The sequence below is a fragment of the Lygodium microphyllum genome, chromosome 17, assembly GCF_053477565.2.
Source record: "Lygodium microphyllum isolate KBCC chromosome 17, Lygodium_microphyllum_v1.1.10, whole genome shotgun sequence".
Lineage (NCBI taxonomy): Eukaryota > Viridiplantae > Streptophyta > Polypodiopsida > Schizaeales > Lygodiaceae > Lygodium > Lygodium microphyllum.
The window spans coordinates 140,285,997-140,308,231 of record NC_141151.1 but is presented as its reverse complement, the minus strand read 5'-3'; the positions used below and the strand labels follow the sequence as shown (position 1 = coordinate 140,308,231).

Below are 22,235 nucleotides of genomic sequence, written 5' to 3'. Positions count from 1 at the left end.
TTGCTACTCCCCGTGCACATTCATGTTGCATTTTGAACTTTGTAGAATCTAGGCTTATGGCCAATTTGGGGTTTAAGTGACTCAATGCTAGATGTAGTTTTTTCTTCACATTGTGTTGCATTCCCTAAGCGAGTAGGTTGCGCATGTTAAATTGTGGTTGTTTTCCTACACATGAGCTAGCAAACCTTGGGATTAGAGCTCACAGTTGAATATTTCATCATTGTCAACTCTGCCATCCGATGGCAGATCTTATCTTGCTCGACCCACAAAAATTTGACTATTAAGAATAGTAAACTTTGTACTGTACACCTAAACAGATCAATCTCCTTTGCTTAAGGTAATGGAGTCTTTCAAGTTTTTATGCATCTGTTGGTTGGGTTGGAACTAAACATGGAATGTGGTGAAGAGGGCATCATTCCATATTGGCTAGCCATGTTCTAATGCTAAGGTTGTAGCCTTTTTTTGCTAAGGTTGCAGCCTTTTTTCGCATCAAAGATTTGAATATGGCAACCTTATGAAGCTCATTAATTTGGTCAAGAAACGACGTGAAGTTTAGTGGGGTAGTGTGAGCAATTAGGGGAAGCATAGATTCACTACCAATCGAAGGAGTGGAATGCAAATAATATCTTTGGAACTATAAAGAAGATTGTTGTGCTCGAGATACATCATTGTTGAGGATCAAAGAAACCTGACGAGATGGTATCATTTGGCACTTTTTAGACCTAGACGGCCATGTGTGGCCTAGAGCTGAAATTGCATCGAGATGGACCATGTGAATGCATATGCATTCATCTTAGCACACAAATGAACGATAATCGTGATTGTCATGTGTAATCAGGTCCAAGCACTACCGCCATACAAGAGAATGCAGTCATACTCAGAGGCTAACATAGGTGGACACCAACATCATACTCTATCATCAGCATCTGGGGTTTAGAGCTTGACATAGTCACAACAATGAAATCAATTGCAAAGTGTACTCAATTAATCAAACCCAAATAGATATTTCTATATGAAAAGAATGATTAAACTATTTTAGCACAGATAAAAAGTGATATTGACACAATACTCTGGAAATAACTACCAAGGGATCATAGAACCCTCATGAATACAAGACACAATTGAAAAATACAAAACAATGGCAATACTACTACCAAATGTCATGACTAAGGACAAAACAAGAACTAGCTCTATTGCTAGATAGCACTCAGGATGTCAAGACACTAACCAAACGGACTCATGAAAGGTCTAACAATCAAGCATGGGAGCCCTTTGCCTTTGAATCCTAATTTCCCTTGGATACTTGACCCTTGAATTCTTGGACTGTGCAACCCTTGATCTCCTTGCTCCCTTCCTTATATAGCCCACTACTTGTTATGACATTCTCTTCATCCATGTGCCATGCCAAATGGTCTTCACTGCTCTTTCATCCGTTGGCTCATTAATGCATCACTGGTAGCTCCTAGCTTTAAAGGCTACTAACTATCACCACCTCTAACATCCATAATCATCACCATAAAGGCTATGATGTTGTATCTTGTTCCTAAGCTATACAAAACTATGCACTTGATATGTATGTTTCAATATGTGAGCACTAACCATGGTATCATTGTTCTTTTGGTGAGTCATAATTTTTTAGGTGAGTCATAATTTTTGTTACATACCTAGGTCTAGGGTGGTGCTCTATATTTGTTTCTTTTGCAACATCAAAATGGATGCATTGTATTGCCCATATCCATGCCGGTACAACCTTGCTCTTAAAACACAAGTGGATGGGGGTGATAACTTCTCAAAGATTATAAATAGGATCTAACCTTTGACTTCTATATTTTGTTCAATCTTTGAGATCTTATCCTTTCCTTCTACACCTTTATTAAATACTTCACTGATTACCTTGGACACACTTTCATTATCACTATAAATTATCTTAGGCTTCTCATTCTTCTAATTTTATCCCCACCTACTTAGACAAAGATCAATTGTCACCCCCCTCTTTTTTATATCAACGCCAAAAGACCCACTAGCAAGGGTGAGGCTCAATCTGTTGGAAGTAGTCAAAATACTCACCTCTCAATTGACCTACCTATTATCCAAGTTCTGATGTTGTAAGGCTCCCAAATGAGGAGAAGCCATGTTGGAAATTGGGCATTGGCAAGGTTCTTGCAGTAGACACTAAAAGGGGTCTAACCTTGAATATCAGATGGGAACTAGGTATTGGTAGGGTTCCCAAAGTAGACATTAGAAGGGATCTAACCTTGAAGATTAGGTTATGAGATGGCCTATGGGAACTTGATGGTCAAGAGGGAAAGAATAAATTGTATACATTGAGTGGTGAGTTATGGGGATTTGGGAAATATACTTGGCAATATTCTTGGGTGGTGGTTGGTGGGTCAAGTGGACCATGTGGATGGAGAGTTAAAGTGAAACATGCAAGTTATGAGTTAAGGGGAACCGTGTTGGAGGATATTTAATATCCTACATGTTGATGGAAGATATTTAATTCAATAATTCCTACTCCCTAACAACCCTATCCATCCACCTCCCTCTCACTTTAATGGATCCTACTTTATGGATACACCTTTTCCCCACCTACCACCCAATTTATGGATGCACACATCATTGTAAAATATTTTCAGAAGTCACAATCAAGACTTTGGATAGAAACTAACCTATTTATTTTGTCATGGCATGAGGCAATAGAGAGTGGTTGTCTTTTTAGGCAAGCGGGAATTGGATTGTCCTCACAACAAGCTTCTTATGTTTTCTACAGAAGTGTTCTAGGGTTCTCCATGAGTAGTATGGTTTTTCCTTATAGCTATGGTAAGAACAATGGCTCCAATATGTAGGGCTCAAAAGTGGTTATTAGCTTGATGGAATATCTTGGCAAAAGCATTTCTTCTTGCACTCTTCATAAGCAACTCATGTATCTTCACTCTAGCTAATGACTTTTACTTCAAGCTTTCCTTAAACTCTTCCCTTCATTGTCTCCATTCACTTCCTTGTGCTTCTCTTTTCTCTTTGTTATTTTCTTCCATGTGTCTTAGAAAAACAACAACTCCCCCACACAGTTTATTGTGAAGTATATTAAAAAGAGGTGAAGATGAAAATGTTGTCTTCAACTTATACTACAAACAAGCTTCATTAAATCCACACTTAGTTTAGTTATAGCTCACAATGGTGCCATGATAAATATATCATGGAACTAGAGCTATATCTTAACCATGGCAAATGAAAAACTAAGTAGAACATGATTGTCTACATAGATGAAATAAGAAATTGAAAGCAATGGGCTTAAAGGCAAAATTATGAGATGACTCGAAGTTGTATTGCTTGAAGTTTATTACAATGAGCCAAGGGTGCTCGTATAGAAATCTTTGAGCATGTGATTCAAAGATTACTTTTGGTTAATATTGGCTAGTTTGCTATTTCTTTCCAAAGTTCATTAGGATGAAAATTGAAAATTTATTAGGACTCATTCAAACCGTTTTAGAAAATAGACATAGAATTTGCATGGATTCAAAGAGTATTTTGTCTTTTCATATGGGAGGTATATGCACTATCTTTTTCCTTGTTTATTTAAGGGTTTTTTGAACATTTTATAATATTGAAAACATACCATATTCGGATTATCTATGACAAAACTATATTTCATATCAACTCAAGTTTTTATACAATGTTAGTCTTCGACCCCTTTAACATCATAGACAATGGAACTACCAATAATAAACTCATTACGTTATTTTCAAACATTGAGTTCATCCATTATATGGGGACCTACTAATGCATATGCTTTTAGAAGGTAACCTTATGCTCAACAACATTGTGATCACACTTTTGATTCCATCTTGGGACCTAGTAATGGATATTGTTTTCTTAGAAGGAAACCTTCTGGTCAACAACATTGTGATCATGCTTTGAAGTGTGAACCTAGAATACCATTGATGACCAATTGATATCGAATTTACAAATTTGTCTTCAAGATTACTTTCACTAAACTGTTAGCAAGCAAGTTACAAGGAAGATAACTACTTGAATCCAAAATTGTAAATATGCCTTTAAGCATATGTTCATTAATCTTTAGCAAGTGCCTCAACAAGCAAGCTCTAAAAAACATGAACCTTAGTAGTGCTTATGAAATGTATTTTTACAAAATGTTCACATTCGAACTTGAATAGCCTTGTAAGTAGTTGAAGAATGAGAAATGGCAGTCCACATAAAGTGACAACACTTGATACGTAAATATAGGTAAAGACTATTGCACACTAAACGATATGTAGATTAAGTTTTGACCAATTATTTTCCTTTTAGCATTTGAAGCAACAAGCATGGTATAATCCAATTACTAGTCAATCTTTCATATGAAAGACATAAATATATAACTCAAATTTTTTTCGATGGGCTGATTTAAAATAAAAATAACTAAGGTCAAAGTTTATGTAATATCAATCATTCACAAGTACCTAATCTAAATAAAAGTCATAAAACATATTAATGTAGCATATACAAAGTTTTTCTTGAGCTAGGCAATCATGAACTAAAGGGAGGGAGGGAGCAAGGACAATTTCTGTATATGTGCCTACTCAAGCAAACATGTGTGTGCCTATATGCACACAATTAATTAATCCATTTAAAAATGTGAATTTAAAAATCACATTACTTCACAACAATTACAATAAATTTGAAATTGTGGTACAAAGCCTATATTCAAAAGATAGACAACATGTACACTTTAACTAAAGTGCTTTTCATAGTTTAATAAACAATCAAAACATGTAAAATTAAATAAAATATTAGTTGTAAGAAATTAAAGCTAAAATTTCAAAAGATCTCACTTTATAAAATAACTATAGTCAATATAGTCTATTCAAAATATAGACAAAGGGTATACTTTCACTCAAATGAATTTTCGAACTTACTTTGTACCTTACCCATCATTTTCTTCTTTCTTTTTTTCCATCCTTTGTTTGACATAGCACTAAGCAAACTATTTAAGATTTGCTTGTGATTATATCAGGTACAAACTTGCATTTCCATCACTAAATTGGTACTAGGATTATAGGGAAACTCACGTAACCCCCCCCCCCCCCCCCCCCCCCCCGAATAACGACCTGTAATTTTTAACCAATTTTGTGCTTCAATGTAATTACCTGGGGAAAGTGCTATTGCTTGTTTCCAATACTCAGCAGCCTGATTGAACCAAGCCTCTAAAGCTCCTGCATCTCTTTGTTGAATGGCTTGTTCCCCTCGATTGGGATAAGTACATTCTCTTTTAAATTAAATAACCAATCAAAACATGTAGATTTTCATTCCATATTCAATTTTAGAAATAAAAGCTAAAAAATGAACCCTTTGTGTATATGTTGCACATTGAAAATAAGCTAGACCAAGTAGATATGCATGAATTAACACTAAGTTAGTACATGTGCTAGGGGCCAATAAATGTTCATTGATCCATCTAACACATTTGTTATAATCAACAACAATCAATATACATGTGACCATGATTTTGACACATGTACATAAATAATAGTGTGGCACATTCACACATGCTTGAGACACATATTTCATCATAACAAATTTGTGGCATCTACATAAGAGGAAGAGAGATTCTCTCTTGACACAATTGTCAATCGCTTGTGCACATGAAACCATGCTCTTAACAAAGGTGCATAGTTCAATTTTGTCCAATGCATTTGTACTTGTTAACAAAGCAATGTATGCCTATGGACATACAACTTGGGGAAACCCATGCACATGTATAAGTGAGTTTCTTTGTATGCACACATGCATTTAGAAGTTATTCATGCAATGTGTGTGTGTGTGTGTGTGTGTGTGTGTGTGTGTGCGTGTGCGTGTGCGTGTGCGTGTGCGTGTGCGTGTGCGTGTGCGTGTGCGTGCGCACCATGCCTATTTGGTTCACCGTTTGTGTACACCAACACCTATGTATTCTCTTTATATGCATGTATGTGCATGTTTAGGGATTCCATAAAAATACATCTTGTGTGTCTATTTGTCTATGATTCTTCTAACAACAAAAAGGTCTTGTTCCCCATATTCTTGACAAGAGCAATTTAGCGTCAAATAGCTATAGCTCACATATGCACAATTCTTTTGTAATATCAAGAGGTGAACTCGTGTAGGTATACTATGATAGTTAACTGCCTAGGGAAGACAACAATTATTTTTTATGTATCCTATTGCTCTCTATAGTATCAAAAATTGTACATATGTTTGCTAATTGCTTAGCATTTACTATAAAAAGCAATCACAATCCCTATTAAGTTACCTAGCAACAAGGCTTTCGTATGTAAGCTCTTTTAATTTCCATATTTTTAAGTTAAACCCTTTGCCTCTAAACAAACAAGGAACCTTCTTACATTTTTTCTTTCTAATGACTTCACTTTCATCTCTTAGCTCTTTTAATTTCCATATTTTTAAGTTACACCGTAACCTTCCTACATTTTTTATTTCTAATGACTTCACTTTTAGTTTAGCAAAATAATGTGCACAAAGCTTTTCATAAGAGGGACAAAAAGAGGTTCATTTGATACACACACATTGAATGCCCTCTACTAGACAATGATTACATATCCATATGCATAAGCATGGAGGTGCATAGGCACTTGCATGCACACAAAAGAAAGCCATATGCCTCTCGTGCATGACACCATGTATACACAATTACACAAGTGGCACAACAAACGATTACTATTGGTGCTAGTGCATCAACCCCAACCATGTCCAAAAGACATATCAAGTGTAGTTGCCATCTTGTTTAAGAAGAATAGTCCAAGTGCAAGAATTGAAGCACACTTTATATGAATCCTTGTGACATTGAGCCAACGGCATACTACTATGGATGCAAATAGATATTTTCTTACATCTCGACAGATGCAAAGCACAAGGTTTAAACCCTCTCACCCAAACAACTTGATCCACAAACCATTCCATTACAACTCCATTGGGAATCATGTGCCACTTTGTACGAAGCACCTCATCATATGAAACACAACTCACATGCCTTTACACAAACACAATGAGATGCCATAGCACAAGATCATGATGGCCATTGTAGAGCATGTTCCCATGCAACAAGATACAAATGTATGTTAAATCAAGCCACACACAAGGGCTTCCAAACTAGTAGGGCAACCAATGCTATTCTATGAACCTTGAAAGCAAAAGATTTGAGGGATATGGATAGCTACATCCCCATCATGATTGGTCACTCCTTGGCCAATTGGTACTAGCTCAATCTTGATGGACCAACTCAATTGGTTAACACTGAAACAAGGGCCAAATCTCCAAGACATCACAAGCCAACTTTTAGCGATGGGAAAGTACACAGTCAATGTCTATTGGACATAATAAAGAGCTCTCAAAGTCAATACCAACCACCACGCAAGTCAAGATCTAACTACCCCCACCCTTTCTTGCAAGAGCACTAGCAAGGTATCAAATTGCATGCACAAACTACCACAGCTGCTGCAATGCCTTGAATCTCCATTCGAAGGGCATGCTTAACAAGAGGTATAAGCACTAGGCATTGTGCCCACAACTTTCCGTGGGTTGCGAATGGAACTCTTCGATGAGATGTTTGTTCCTACATTATTTTCTGCTATATTTATATGGGAACAAAGCTTATATCATGGAACAGTAGTTGGAAGGTGATCAAGCTACTATTAGGTATGATCATCTCCCAACTAATCCACAATCAGCCACCAGTTCTTGGTGAGATTGTAGGAGAGGAGCTATATGCAGCTCCATCAATGACCAAGTCCTTGTCTTAGGCATAGGCACCAGTTCTTGGTGAGATTGTAGGAGAGGAGCTATATGAAGCTCCATCAATGACCAAGTCCTCGTCTTAGGCAAAGGCCTGTAAACTTGAGAGAGATCCATTGCACAGATACCCAAACCTGCTTTGGATTCATAATGAATGCTAAAACCGGACCACCTTTTAAAATAGGTTGGCACACCAGCCAGTTGATTTGCCTAAACCTACCTCACATTCTCAGTATGTACAAATCAATACAGATCTTATATACATGGAATTGCCTCCCTCTTCCAACTATTACAAAGTTGAATAGGGTAAAGTTCTGAATGGACATCATGTTCTACCCTGCAAACATAGAATTCGCCAATCCAATCACCAAGGGCGACATAGCATTGCACTTGAATGGTTTCCCTCTTCCTCACATTACAGAGTGTAGCATTCACCGACATTAAGGGCTACACTTTTCAGTCAAGATTCATGATTCATCAGAACCGCATCTTATCCAGCCGGTACAGCATCCCCGACAAGTTGAACATGCTTTTAATATGCCATCTAAAGACCACTTCATAGTAAACTAGTTGTGAATTCAGACTCACTTTTTTCATTAATGAAGCAAGCACATAATTCCCAAAAAGCCTGGTATGGTCACTACCATCGAAAGACCAGTGAACATTATCATCATATGCACACACACACAGAGGCTTATTTAACTTTTGTTTTCATGGTGATCATGTAGGGTAAAAGGCTGCATGCACCTTTCAAATGTATTCATCAACCCTGCCATTATTGTGACACCAAGAGACCAATCATTCAAATGCTTCAAGCAATGTTGAATAAGAGACCATTTACACAATAAATAGATTCACACATAGTACGTACTATTTGTGGATCCACAAACAAGCTCACACCCAAAAAATATACTCAGCTCACTTTTTCCAAAATCATCACCAACTAGTTGTATTGTGTCATGTACCCCATGCCAAGTACATGATATCCTTTTTTTGTGCCTCACATGTCATCATGCAACTTCTATATGCATTTAAACATCTTCCCTTCTTTTTCTGCGCAATTCCACTTGAACAATTCAGAAAAATACCGCCCACCTCTATACAGTTTGGAATAATCCCATTCACACCAAACAATATCAAGCCTAAGCCTGCAAATACGCATATATTCTCAGACTTAAAGCTCAGTTTTTGATTTCATAAATACAAAATATCTGACAACTGTTGTATGCATATGGTTCTACATGCTCTAAACATTTGTCAAATAGGAGTCACTTATTTTTATGCAGCTATACAATATGCAAGAGACCTATAAACATTTGACAAATAGGAGTCCTATAACTGGAAGAAAACCTCAAGAATAAAAGCAAAGCTGACTTCTAAGAAGTTATGATAGACATCTCCATAAGAAACAGAAACAGATAGCTACATTTGACTCGCTTGTGTGCCTAAAAAGCAAAATGTGTATTTCACTCATTTACTAAAATGCAACTTCACTAAATCTAGTATTAGCACCAGAGGAAAAAACATGAAACCATGATTTTCAGCATCTTGATTGTATATTAAAGCTACTATTTGAGACACTCAATAGACAAAATTGCCTCAAACTTTAAATACTGATTTACATTTTTCTCATATCAGGTCCAATCTTTCCACCAGATGAATTACAAATATTCACCTTGCCTTAGATGCCACTTTAGTTCTTCCCTTCTTACCCTTTTCGCGCTCACGCTCTTTCTCTGTATCATCTTCACCTTCTCTTTCTTTATTCCCACCCATCAGCTCTTCCACACAAAAATAATAAAGATCCTGATGGACCTGCTGCCACTGCTGAATCATAATGAGTGCTCGCCTTCTATCGGACCGTAATCTCTCAAGCTCCAATTGCATGGCAGCAGTTGATCCCTGTTGCTGCAAATATCCACAACAGATACATGTTAATCCAAGCTGGCAGTTTAACACAATAATAAACTAGTTTTATAGGGGAACCAATTTGGAGTCTTTTAACTTCAAGGTCAACGAGGTAATTTCACTCTAAGCCTCATTTTACTCCTCCCTCTTTTCCCTCTGTTCAGCCATGGTGAACACAAGAAGAAACCAAGCTCCATCACTTATCAAGCTAAAAGAAATAGGCAGAGGATAGAGTAGGATTTCCAACAAGCTTGACATGACTCCAAGCCCATCAAGAAGTCAATGCCCAAGGCATTCTTCCAGTAGCCCAAGCAGGACACTTGAATGGACCTCTTGCACAACAGCTTCCAAGCTTCAAAACGTTAGAAAAGCATTCTCTCAACTGTGATGAAAATACACTAACATGGAGTTTATTAATCTAGGTTTTTTAGTAATCTACAGGTTTGGGTTGCCTACTTTAGCATATGCACAGTAGTATATTCAAGACAATTAGGATGATCCCACATGGTTTTGTAACTGTCAAAGCAAGCTTGGGTTAAGGAATAAAATGGCAGTTAAGTCAATTTGAGACTTCAGCGCATCCACCTGCACTTTGCTCATGATGCATCCTTCAAAAATATTTACATATGCTTGTTGCTAGACACAATCTTAGGCACTAGCCCAAGCATCCCCATCTTTCGTAGGTTTGAACCAACTCACCTTTCCAACCAGCTCTCCAAACTTTCGAGTCCTCAATGAGTTTGGCAACCTTGAATGACCACTACATTGCAGTCCAAGCATCAGCTTTTATAGTGTGTTGAGAATGCACCCCAAAATCAATAGTTGATTTACTAAACCAAGTGCATTAACTTTGAGCCAATAATTTGGTGGTAATAATCACCAACTAATGCTTCCTAGAATTTCAGACTAGCATGGAGTTTGCCTCATCAGCTTATTCTGAACAAAATTTCATTTTTGATGAAATCCAGCTTAAGTTTAAGTACTTGCAAGCACATGTCCATGCAACAAGACAAGGAAGAAAGTAATGTAGTAATACTGTGGATCTGTTTTTGCTGAGAAAGAATCCAAGTGAAAAGAAAAACAAAGCGTAGAAGTCTGCAAAAGTTAGCAAAAATAAAACTAAACACATGTCAATAGACTTCCACATATATAAGTCTCCTAAGAAATTCAACCAGCTTAGAGTGCTTCAGTGTGTTACATGTATTGCCCTCATGATGCTAACTGAAGACTTCTCTATAACCATCTGTCTTTTACTGACTCCTTTGAAACACTTGTTGATACTACAGAGATTTTCATGGAGGAGCCGGGCAAATTTCTCACCCTAATGTTGTATCTGTACTTAAAAACAGATTAATTGCCTTTGTAATACTTTAATGCCACCCTATCAATAATTCAACAATTATTTTCCATTGTACCAAACATGAGACACAAAGCATTTAACTTGGCAGGAGTTGCAATAAAGAGAAATGTAAACTACATTTTTAGGATTGACAAAAGAAGAATCTTTAGAGTAAATTAAGACATTCAAAAAAGAATAATTGAGATGACCAAACTAATTTACGAAGAAATTTACTTCCTATGATTAGCCCCACCTCGAATTCCTTCATTTGGCGCTCCATTGCCTTCAGACTATGAGTGTATCTATCCAAAACGTTACTATCTGCACAGCATTCTGAAGGAACCACTACCACAGTTCCCTTGCAGAAGTTGAGATCTTGAGAAGTCGAATCAGCTGCAATGTACTTGCTTAACGGTGCAGCTGACAGCATTGACGTGCGCCTATTCATCAGCCCACCTTGAGGATCAACAAGTAACCCATGCTGCAGTATGGCTGGTCGTGGAATGACCAGCAGGTTACTGACAGGACCTGTGCAGTGAAAACAATTGCTAGAACATTATCCCCCAGGTCATAAAACTTAAATCATCGCTTCCAAAGAGACTTTTGAAAATAAAGTTATGACATGAATAGTATCACCACTTCCTAATGTGTGGTATATCTAACATGAAGCAAAAGGATGATAGCTTCAGTTTCACATTTCCATTTACAGCACTCTCTTTCTCCACAAACAACCCAAACCCACCCCAAAACAACACATGCACTTGTAGCAAAAGAGCACAAAGAAACAAAGAGAGAGAGAACTTCCAACAGAGCGAACGCCTGTATCAAATAAGCAATGGACAAAAATATTTTGGAGCATTTGCTTAAGAGCGCTCAGGGGCAGTAATACATCTGTTCGCAGGGTCTTTCCTCATCCAAGTCCAGCTTTGTCCTTGTTTCTTATCCAAGACTCTCCAACTGGCCAAAAACTTTATACAAGATCTTGGCTTTTTTACACCAAGAAAATTCTGCTTCTCCAATGCAATGTGAGCAAGTGAATATTGCAATCTCTAAAGAGGGAGGAGACAGAGAGTATCCCTAGAGGAGAGAACCATGTATTGCAAAATGTTCAAGCCTTAGTATACCTGCACCACTCATAACAAGACTCCAGTTCCACTCCATCTAGTTGCATATAAAAAGAACCAAGTCTACCATAAACGATTCTTATAATCATTCTTCCAAAAGTTTTGAACTACAAAGCACAATACGATTTTCCAATACATCTAGCACCTCATTGTTTGTCTTTTCCCATTAGACCAAAATTGAAGATAAAGACAAGTATTGCTGCATGCAAAGGTATAGGGATCTTCACAAAGTCTTCAAGTGCTATCACACTGAAAAACATTATAAAGCCTTCACAGCTCACAACCATCTCTCAATCAAAGCAAATGTACATTAGATGTTTCCACATTGTTGGTATGCCTCACTTCAGCACATGCATCTGATAAGTATGAAGTGATGTGATGTTTTCGAAGCTGAGAGTGAATGTGCAGAGAGTTGAGAGCAGTAGAGAGTGAGCACGACACTTGATGTTCGGTACAAAGACTAGTGTACCACTTTTAGGTTTTGAATATATATATAAAGTACAACAAGTGAAGGGTGTGTTCACACCCACACACCCGAACTCGGTAAAAAGGCACGGTGAGCCTTTATTTCCAACAACCTCCCACCTAAAGGCAACATGCATGAAGGTAGAGGAAAGAATCAGCTAAGTCTATGTGTGTACAAAGCTGAAAGACATATACTATCCAACCCCCATCATCTGGTGGCAATGAGCAAACTGCTCGGCTGGAAGACCCTTCATAAGAAGGCCTGTACGGTTATCATCTGTATGTACCTTGACAAGCTCAATGCCTTTGTTGTCGAGTACATCCCTGATAAAGTGATACTTCACCTGTATGTGCTTTGTCTTTGCATGAAAGACAGGATTCCGTGCTAGCATGATAGCACTCTGACTGTCACAGTGAGAATAGGAACCTCTGTAATCCCAAGCTCTCACACAAGACGTGAAAGCCATAAAGCCTTTTTGCATGCCTTTGTGGCAGCCACATATTCTGCCTCTGTAGTAGACAATGCAACACACTTTTGCAGCCTAGATATCCAAGGGACTGTTCCTCCTGTGAACATGAACACATATCCTAAATAGACTTCCTACAGTCAAGATGGCCAACATAGTTTGCATCCGTGAAACCGACAACAGATGACTTCTGCTCACCAAAGCAAATACACAAATCCTTTGTGCCCTTAAGGTATCTCATGATACCCTTCACTGCTTCCCAATGCTTTTTGCCAGGATATGCCATGTATCTGCTAACCACTCCCACCGCAAATGAAATGTTATGACGTATAGCAACCATAACATACATCAAGAGACCAACAGTCGAAGCATGTTGAGCGTGTGGATAGAGGAAGCGTAAGGATTTGCAACGGGAGAAGTGTGCAGGTGAGTAAGAGCAACAAAGAGAGAGTACAATCTGATTTGGGTGTACCAACAATGTGTTGGTACACAAAGAATAAAATGTATTTATACTTAGGGCTCATAAGGGTGCATTCACTTGTACAACTAATAATACACGTATATAATACACGGAGAAGTGAATAAAGGACCTTTACATCCCAACAACCTCCCACTTAAAGGTTCGAAGTGAACCTTTAACCAACTCCCACTAGTCCTATGCAATGCTCGTGCTAAGCCTTGCTTAAACTTTTAGTGACAACATCTGCAAGGTTGTCCTGTGTTTTGATCTTGGTCAATGTGATTAGACCATCTTCCAGAATCTATCTGATAAAGTGATATCGCACATCTATATGTTGTGTGCATGAATGATACATGGCATTCTTAGCCAAATACACAACACTCTGGCTATCACATCCCAACACTCGAGTACTCATAGGCATGTCGAGATCCTTTGCAAGTCTACTCAACCATATAGCTTCCTTAGAAGCTTCAATAGCTAATATATATTCAGCTTCATTAGTACTCGATGCTACGATGTTCTGCAACCTGGAACATCAAGAAACGGCCCCACCATAACTATAAAGACATACCCACTAGTGGACCTGCGAGTATCCAAGTCACCTGCCATGTCTGCATCACAATAACCCTGCAGACTAAGTGCACCCTGCCCATACCTTAGATATCGAAAAATACACTTGACAGCCTCCCAATGTGGTTTGCCAGGAGTTGACATAAACCTGCTGACAACTCCCACTGCATGAGCAATGTTTGGATGAGTAGCGACCATAGCATACATAGAGAGCCACAAGCTGATGTATAAGGGATGTATAAGGGAGTCCCTTCATCGCATTGGCTTCCATGTCATCTTTTGGGCTGTTGGCTTTACTAAGCTTAAGATATGGAGGTAAGGGCGTCCCAAGAGGCTTAGCTTCAGCCATGTTAAATCTGTCTAGTACCTTTTCAATGTACTTCTCTTGACTTTTTTGCGCTCTATCCCTGCAAATCCTCATGCCCAATATATGCTGCCGTGGTGCTTGCTTCAACCCATACAAGCTGCATTTTAGTTTACATATCAATTGCTCTTTTCCAGGAACTACAAAGCTCTCGAGCTGTTTCATGTAGATTTCCTCATCAATATCACCATGCAAAAAATCTGTTTTCACATCCATTTGGTACAGCTCTAAATCCAATACAGCAGTAAGAGCAAAAAGCACACATAAAGTGGTCATCTTCACAACAAGTGAGAAGACCTCTTGGAAATCAATCCCTTCCTTCTATGCATACCCTTTGGCAACCAGTCTTGCCTTGTACTTGGGTTTCCCATCAACTGTCTTTACTTTATAAACCCATTTGTTTGGAAGAGGCTTTATTCCTTTGGGCAATGACACAAGATCCCAAGTATCATTAGCATACAAAGATTTAATCTCTTCCTACATAGCTAGCTCCCACCATAGTTGCCTCCGTACATGGTACGGAACAATCCGTACGATACGATTTCATACGTTAAAACCGGCCTCTTTCAACCACCTCGCCTGCGCGTCCTCGTTCCGCGTTTCCTGCGCCCCCGCATCCCGTGTTTCTCGCTTTTCCTGCACTGTTGCGCTTTTTGGGGGGGTGGGAAGCCTTGGATACCTCACCCCACCCCCCTTTTCCAAATTCCAGCCATGCAAAAGATAAAGTGATATCGCACATCTATATGCTTTGTGCATGAATGATACATGGCATTCTTAGCCAAATACACAGCACTCTGGCTATCACATCCCAACACTCGAGTACTCGTAGGCATGTCGAGATCCTCTGCAAGTCTACTCAACCATATAGCTTCCTTAGAAGCTTCAGTAGTTGATATATATTCAGCTTCATTAGTACTCGATGCTACGATGTTCTGCAACCTGGAACATCAAGAAACGGCCCCACCAATAACTATAAAGACATACCCACTAGTGGACCTGCGAAATTCCAAGTCACCTGCCATGTCTGCATCACAATAACCCTACAGACTAAGTGCACCCTGCCCATACATTAGATATTGAAAAATACACTTGACAGTCTCCCAATGTGGTTTGCCAGAAGTTGACATAAACCTGCTGACAACTCCCACTGCATGAGCAATGTTTGGATGAGTAGCGACCATAGCATACATAGAGAGCCACAAGCTGATGTATAAGGGAGTCCCTTCATCGCATTGGCTTCCACGTCATCTTTTGGGCTGTTGGCTTTACTAAGCTTAAGATATGGAGGTAAGGGCATCCCAAGAGGCTTAGCTTCAGCCATGTTAAATCTGTCTAGTACCTTTTCAATGTACTTCTCTTGACTTTTTTGCGTTCTATCCCTGCAAATCCTCATGCCCAATATATGCTTTGCATTCCCCAAATCTTTCATGGAGAAAGCTGATTTCAGCTGGTCTTTGAGAGCATCCAAGCTAGTCTATCTTTTCCTAGCTAGCAACATATCATCCACATACAAAACAAGTATGATAGGGTTGCCATCTGTATCCTTTTTCATGTACAAACAATGATCTACATGGCTACGTATAAACCCATGAGAGAGCATAAAAGTGTCAAACTCTTGTGCCACTGCCGTGGTGCTTGCTTCAACCCATACAAGCTGCATTTTAGTTTACACACCAATTGCTCTTTTCCAGGAACTACAAAGCCCTTGGGCTGTTTCATGTAGATTTCCTCATCAATGTCACCATGCAAAAAATCTGCTTTCACATCCATTTGGTACAGCTCTAAATCCAATATAGCAGTGAGAGCAAAAAGCACACATAAAATAGTCATCTTCACAACAGGTGAGAAGACCTCTTGGAAGTCAATCCCTTCCTTCTATGCATACCCTTTGGCAACCAGTCTTGCCTTGTACTTGGGTTTCCCATCAACTGTCTTTACTTTATAAACCCATTTGTTTGGAAGAGGCTTTATTCCTTTGGGCAATGACACAAGATCCCAAGTATCATTAGCATACAAAGATTTAATCTCTTCCTACATAGCTAGCTCTGTTAGAGGAGATCACAGCCTGTGCAGCAGGTGCAGTTGGACAGGTGCTGTCCGTGTGCAATCGGACTGCCACGTGGCAGTCCGACCTGTTCAGATAGTCGGCTGCATTTAATGCAACTGACAGGCTATTTCTGGCGCCCTGTTTTTCGCCCAGATTCTGGCTATAAATAGCCGAGCTGTCCAGCAGTCTCCCACACTTCTCTGCTCGCAGATTACAGACCGGTGGCACGCGCAGATTCCGTCTCTGTTCGCAGATTTCAGACAGGAGACATTGCAGACTACAGCGGACTTCGAGGTGAATAGCAGGTTGCATCGTCGAGGTGGAGACACGCAGTCCAGCGCACTGCGCCCGTGTAGATATCTGCATATCTTTGTATTCAGCACACTTTATACAGCAGATCTTCATCTTCCACTGTCTCTTTCTCTCTCTTCTCTCTCTGCGTTCTCTCTCTCTCAATCCTACGCTTCCGCACCGCTGCACTCTGACATGGTATCAGAGCAGTGTTAGAGGGCTGACTGAGCGCAGAACCAACCTGAAGAGGAGTTTCTATCGCGACACAAATTTGCGTTTTCAGCGTTTGAGGGCAGGCAGGAGGGCTGCGCCTCGGAACAAGGCTGAAGCGAGTGTGGGTGCACAGGAAAGGAGTCCAGGTGGTGGATTTGCTGCTGTTTACTGCTGTTTGACGCAGAGGAAGTTTGAGTTTTCAGCCTACAAGTGCAGGTTTTGCTTTTTCATCGCCTCCGACGGGTGAAGAAGGTTCAGGACGCGGAAGAGCCTTAGCAAGCTGAGTTTTCACAGTCAGAGGGGGCTACTTTTGCGTTTGTGAAGGCATTACAGGTGATGATGTCTACAGAGATTGACTTGGAGTTCCAATTGATTATGGACCGGAAGGTGCCTGTCTTACCGGCTCTTCCCGCAGATCAGAAGCTCGACGGCAACAACTACCACATTTGGCGCATCATGATGTTGGCCATCCTTGAGTCCTATGATTTGGCGCAGCTTGTACAGGAGGAGATCGACCGGCCCTCGGTAAGAGATGAGTCCAAACTCTCTTCCGATGCTCGTGCGGAGTTGGCCAAGGCTCAGTCTCATTGGGACAAACTGAATGCCAGGATTCGTTCCTTTCTTTTTCTATCTTGTACTACAGCCGTGATCACTCACATCGAGCACTTGACGGTGGCTCCGGAGATATGGCTGGAGCTTGATCAGATGTACAATCGGATGACCCTTATGAAGCCGATTTCTTTGGAGGTACAGATGCGGACTTTGTCCGTAAACAAGTCTTCTTCGCTGTGGGAGCACATCAACAAGCTAAGGCAGCTTCAGATGCAGGTTCAGAATGCGGGGAAGCCGATTTCCTCCAAAGACATGGCGATCACACTACTGTCCCAGTTGCCGCCACGATTCGGTACATTCTACTCTGCCCTTATTGCTTCGGGGCGAGAGTCTACTCTTCGGTGGGAAGAGTTGGTTCCTATGGTCTTGGACCAAGAGGAACAGCTAAAGGGACAGAATGCTTCCAAGTCGGAGGCGCTGACAGGTCAAGCCTCTCAGAAGAAGGGGAAGGACCAAAAGAAGAAGAAGGGGGATAACAAGTCAAAGAAGGACAAGGACAAGGACAAGGACAAAGAATCCACATGTCATATCTGTGGAAAGACTGGCCATTGGAAGAAGGATTGCCCTGACAAAGACAAGAAGGACACCAACAAGAAGGACACAAAGGATTCTGGAGCGGTGGCTGCACCCTCATCAGATACATTTCTTCATCTAGCTGTCATTGAGAACTCTTCACCGAATGCTTCTGATGCTGCGATGACGGCTCCCCAGGCTCCAGAGTGGATCGTTGATAGTGGTGCCTCCCGGCACATGACTCCTTCATCAGATGGTGTTGCCCAGTTGCGACCCTCACGTGGGCATATTCTCATTGGAGATAGCTCTTCAGTATCTATTGCAGGACGGGGTAAGATGCAGCTTATTCCAGATGGACGAGGTGGTACCCATACCTTTGAGGTTTTGCATGTACCAAGCTTAGGGTATCATCTCCTATCAGTTCATAAGATTTGCTCCCTTGGCCTTTTGGTGGAGTTTGACAGTACTACGGTGCGAGTCCTTGATCGTGGGTCGAGGAAGGTTCTATCATCCGGATATGAGGAGAACGGCATCTATAAATTAAAGTCTTCCACCGCCCTTTCTACTCTTCTTCTTACCTCTTAGTCACAGTCAGAGTTATGGCATGCTCGGTTTAGTCACCTCAACTATGATTATCTTCGGAGAGCGTCACGTTGACAGCTTGTTCGAGGGTTGCTGGATATAGTGGTGAGCCAGCAGCCATGTGTCTCCTGCATTCGGGGGAAGCAGCATAGGGATGCCATTCCCCACACAGCTTCGCGGCAATCTACTTCACCGATGGAGCTTGTATCTACGGATCTATGTGGCCCTATGAGGAACGAGTCCTTGAGTGGGAGCTCGTACTTCATGTTGATCGTAGATGACTACAGCAAGATGACATGGGCCTATTTCTTGGCATTGAAGTCAAAAGCTTTCTCCTACTTCAAGGATTGGCTTCTCTTTGAGAAGAACCGATCGGGCCGGAAGTTGAAGACCTTGCGATCCGACAAGGGTGGTAAATTTGTTTCTAATGAGTTTGCTCGATTTTGTGCAGATAAAGGTATTCACCAGGAGTTTGCCAATACCAACACTCCTCGAGAAAATGGCATTCTTGAACGGAAAAACCGCAGTGTGATCGAGATGGCGCGCACCATGATGGAGCACCGACAGACCCCTCAGGTTCTGTGGGCCAAGACTGTGGCTACTGCCGTCCATATCCTTAATCGATCCCCCACTTCGGCCGTTGATGGGATGACCCCTTTTGAGGCTTACTTTGGGACTAAGCCCGATGTTTCTTACTTTAGGGTCTTTGGGTGTGAGGCCTATGTTCACATTGTCAGAAGTGGTGCAGCAATGGAAGCGTAAAGAATATGCTGAAATAAATGCTGAAACACAAGACAGAAGAAAGAATGAACACAGTAGACAGATGAGAACTCAGATGTATGCTCGGGAAATGGAATCCATATCGAACACGAGACAGCAGCATACAACGGTGAGTCACTGGCTGCGTAGGCTCCTCAGCACCGGCTCCTCTCTCCCAGAAGGATCTCCACTGATGGCTGAAGTACCAAAGACTGTGGAGGAGGAGCCCTATAAATAGCCACAAAAGTGGGGAGCATAAAATGCAGGTCGGCCAGCATTTAATGCTGGTCGGCCAGCAATAAATGCTAAAAGTACATCATAAATGGCCACAAAAATGTGCCATAAAATACTGCATAAAATGCTACATAAAATGCCCAGCCTCTGCACACAGACTCACACCATGAGCTGACTAATATCTGCTAACACCCTCTCTCAGATCATGTGTGATCGGATACAATAAAATAGTACAATGATGGAGAGTCATAAACTACACAACAAAGAAACACCAGAAGGACCATGGATGTCCAAGCGGTGAGTGGCCAGCCCACCACCAAGAAGCCTCGGAGAGTATCTGATGTTGATGTCGATCGTGCCAACAACACCTGAAAATAGAGAAGAATCATAGCAGCTCTCTGTGTAATGTCACCTATGTCACTCAGGACATACAAAGCCAATCTGCCAAACATGTCTCTGAACATGTGACCATGGATTCCCCGCCTTTGGCCAAACCACCAAAGTATCCCCTCATGTGAGCTCCAGACGAAAGCCTCTCGCTCTCTGTCAAGAAGAACAGCTCATCATGAACCCAGAAATCAACTCCAGTCTCTAGGATTTCACTGCCAGATACCGTCGATGCGTCAGGGACATCCCTCTCTGGAACCTGTGCACCTGTATCAAAATATAGATGAGGCACTGCAGCCCCACCAACACCCGCTCACACTCCCTCTCTGGCACAAGAGAGTCATGAGGGATGACCTCATCACCACCACTAGAAAGCAGCCACCAAGCCCTTCCCGCGATCCGAAGAAGAGGATCCCTTCCGCGCCTTGGACTTCTCCTTGGTCGGAGGATCGGAGTCGGAGTCTGATGAAGGAGAGGACTCATCGGTAGAGTCAGCATCCCGCTTCGTCTTCTGCTCCTCCTTCCTGGAAGCCGCTAACTTCTTGCAGTCCTTCCGCAAATGTCCCTTCTTGCCACAGTGGTAACACTGGGCCTTCGACTTCTTCTTCCCGTCACCCCTCTCTGAAGCTACATAAGCCTCACCTCCATAATGTGCCAGAAGCCGCCCCTGTAATCTCAAGGATGCCTCATGCTCAAGAAGCATCGAGGTCATATGTGTAAAACTAACAGGAGTCAATGATGTCTGCGCCCGCAAAGCATTGGCCACTCCATCAAACTCCGGGGGGAGCTTGTAGGAAGTGCACGGAGGAGCCATATGGAGAGGATAAGAAGAGAAGTAGAAGAAAAGAAGGTCGTTTGGAGAGTGAGCACAGCCAAAACGCAACCAAAAACACCAAAAATAGTGAGTTCACATGCAATATAACCCAAAGGCTGACCAAACTAAGCCAAAAGCTGCTGCACAAAGTGAAAAAATCAGGTTAAAACTGCCAAAAACAGCAAAAACGGCCTGAATAATCAGAAAAACAGGCAAAAATAATGCTGTAAACAGCAAAACGTAGGCTGCAAACTGAAGAAACAGGGGCTAAAGACTGTTGCCAGCAGTTGGATGAAGGAAACACGGGCAGCAAAGAGTGGAACAGCAGTAAACGCAAATCTGTCCAGAAAAACGCAAAACGCAAATGCTGAAACACGGTCGCCAACAGCAAATCAGCAATCGCCAGCAGAAAGGACAGCTGGCTGATCAGCAAGAAGGGTGTAAATCCTGAAATCAGCAAGAAAACACAGCACAAATAGGTTGCAGCCTGAAATCTGATACCATGTCAGAAGTGGTGCAGCAATGGAAGCGTAAAGAATATGCTGAAATAAATGTTGAAACACAAGACAGAAGAAAGAATGAACACAGTAGACAGATGAGAACTCAGATGTATGCTCGGGAAATGGAATCCATATCGAACACGAGACAGCAGCATACAACGGTGAGTCACTGGCTGCATGGGCTCCTCGGCACCGGCTCCTCTCTCCCAGAAGGATCTCCACTGATGGCTGAAGTACCAAAGACTGTGGAGGAGGAGCCCTATAAATAGCCACAAAAGTGGGGAGCATAAAATGCAGGTCGGCCAGCAATAAATGCTAAAAGTACATCATAAATGACCACAAAAATGTGCCATAAAATACTGCATAAAATGCTACATAAAATGCCCAGCCTCTGCACACAAGCTCACACCATGAGCTGACTAATATCTGCTAACATCACATTCCCAAGGCTCACCGTGATAAATTTGAAGCAGCTTCCAGAAGACAGGTATTTGTTGGCTATAGCTCCCAGTCCCAAGGCTATCGATTGTATGATCCCGTCAAGCGAGATGTGTACACTAGTCGAGATGTGCGGATTGTGGAGGTTCCGGCCATATCAACGGGTGAGGAGCATCCCGTTCTTGGAGATCCAGGGGAGAGTTGGGCTCCTGCTACCGTTCCATTGGAGCCCGTGCCTTTTGATTATGATTCTGTTTCTGACACAGAGTCTATTGTCCCACCGGTCACCCCTGAGGAGTTACCGCCGATGGATATTCCAGAGTCTTCAGCTGATGGAGAGAGACGAGGGGAGGTTCGGCCTCCTCC

The 22,235-nt window shown here is 41.4% G+C and overlaps 1 protein-coding gene across 1 annotated transcript in view; it reads right to left on the bottom strand.

The window, feature by feature from the left end:
• Window positions 1-9,303: 9,303 nt before the first annotated feature.
• Window positions 9,304-22,235, bottom strand: part of LOC148022412 (protein ROOT INITIATION DEFECTIVE 3-like) — a 73,351-nt gene continuing 60,419 nt past the window's right edge. The window contains exons 8-9 of the mRNA XM_087696863.1: window positions 11,283-11,557; window positions 9,304-9,690 (exon numbers count right to left, since the gene is read on the bottom strand). Coding sequence (XP_087552989.1) covers window positions 9,454-9,690; window positions 11,283-11,557 — 512 coding nt within the window. The 3' untranslated portion in view covers window positions 9,304-9,453. The remainder of the gene's footprint in view (window positions 9,691-11,282; window positions 11,558-22,235) is intronic.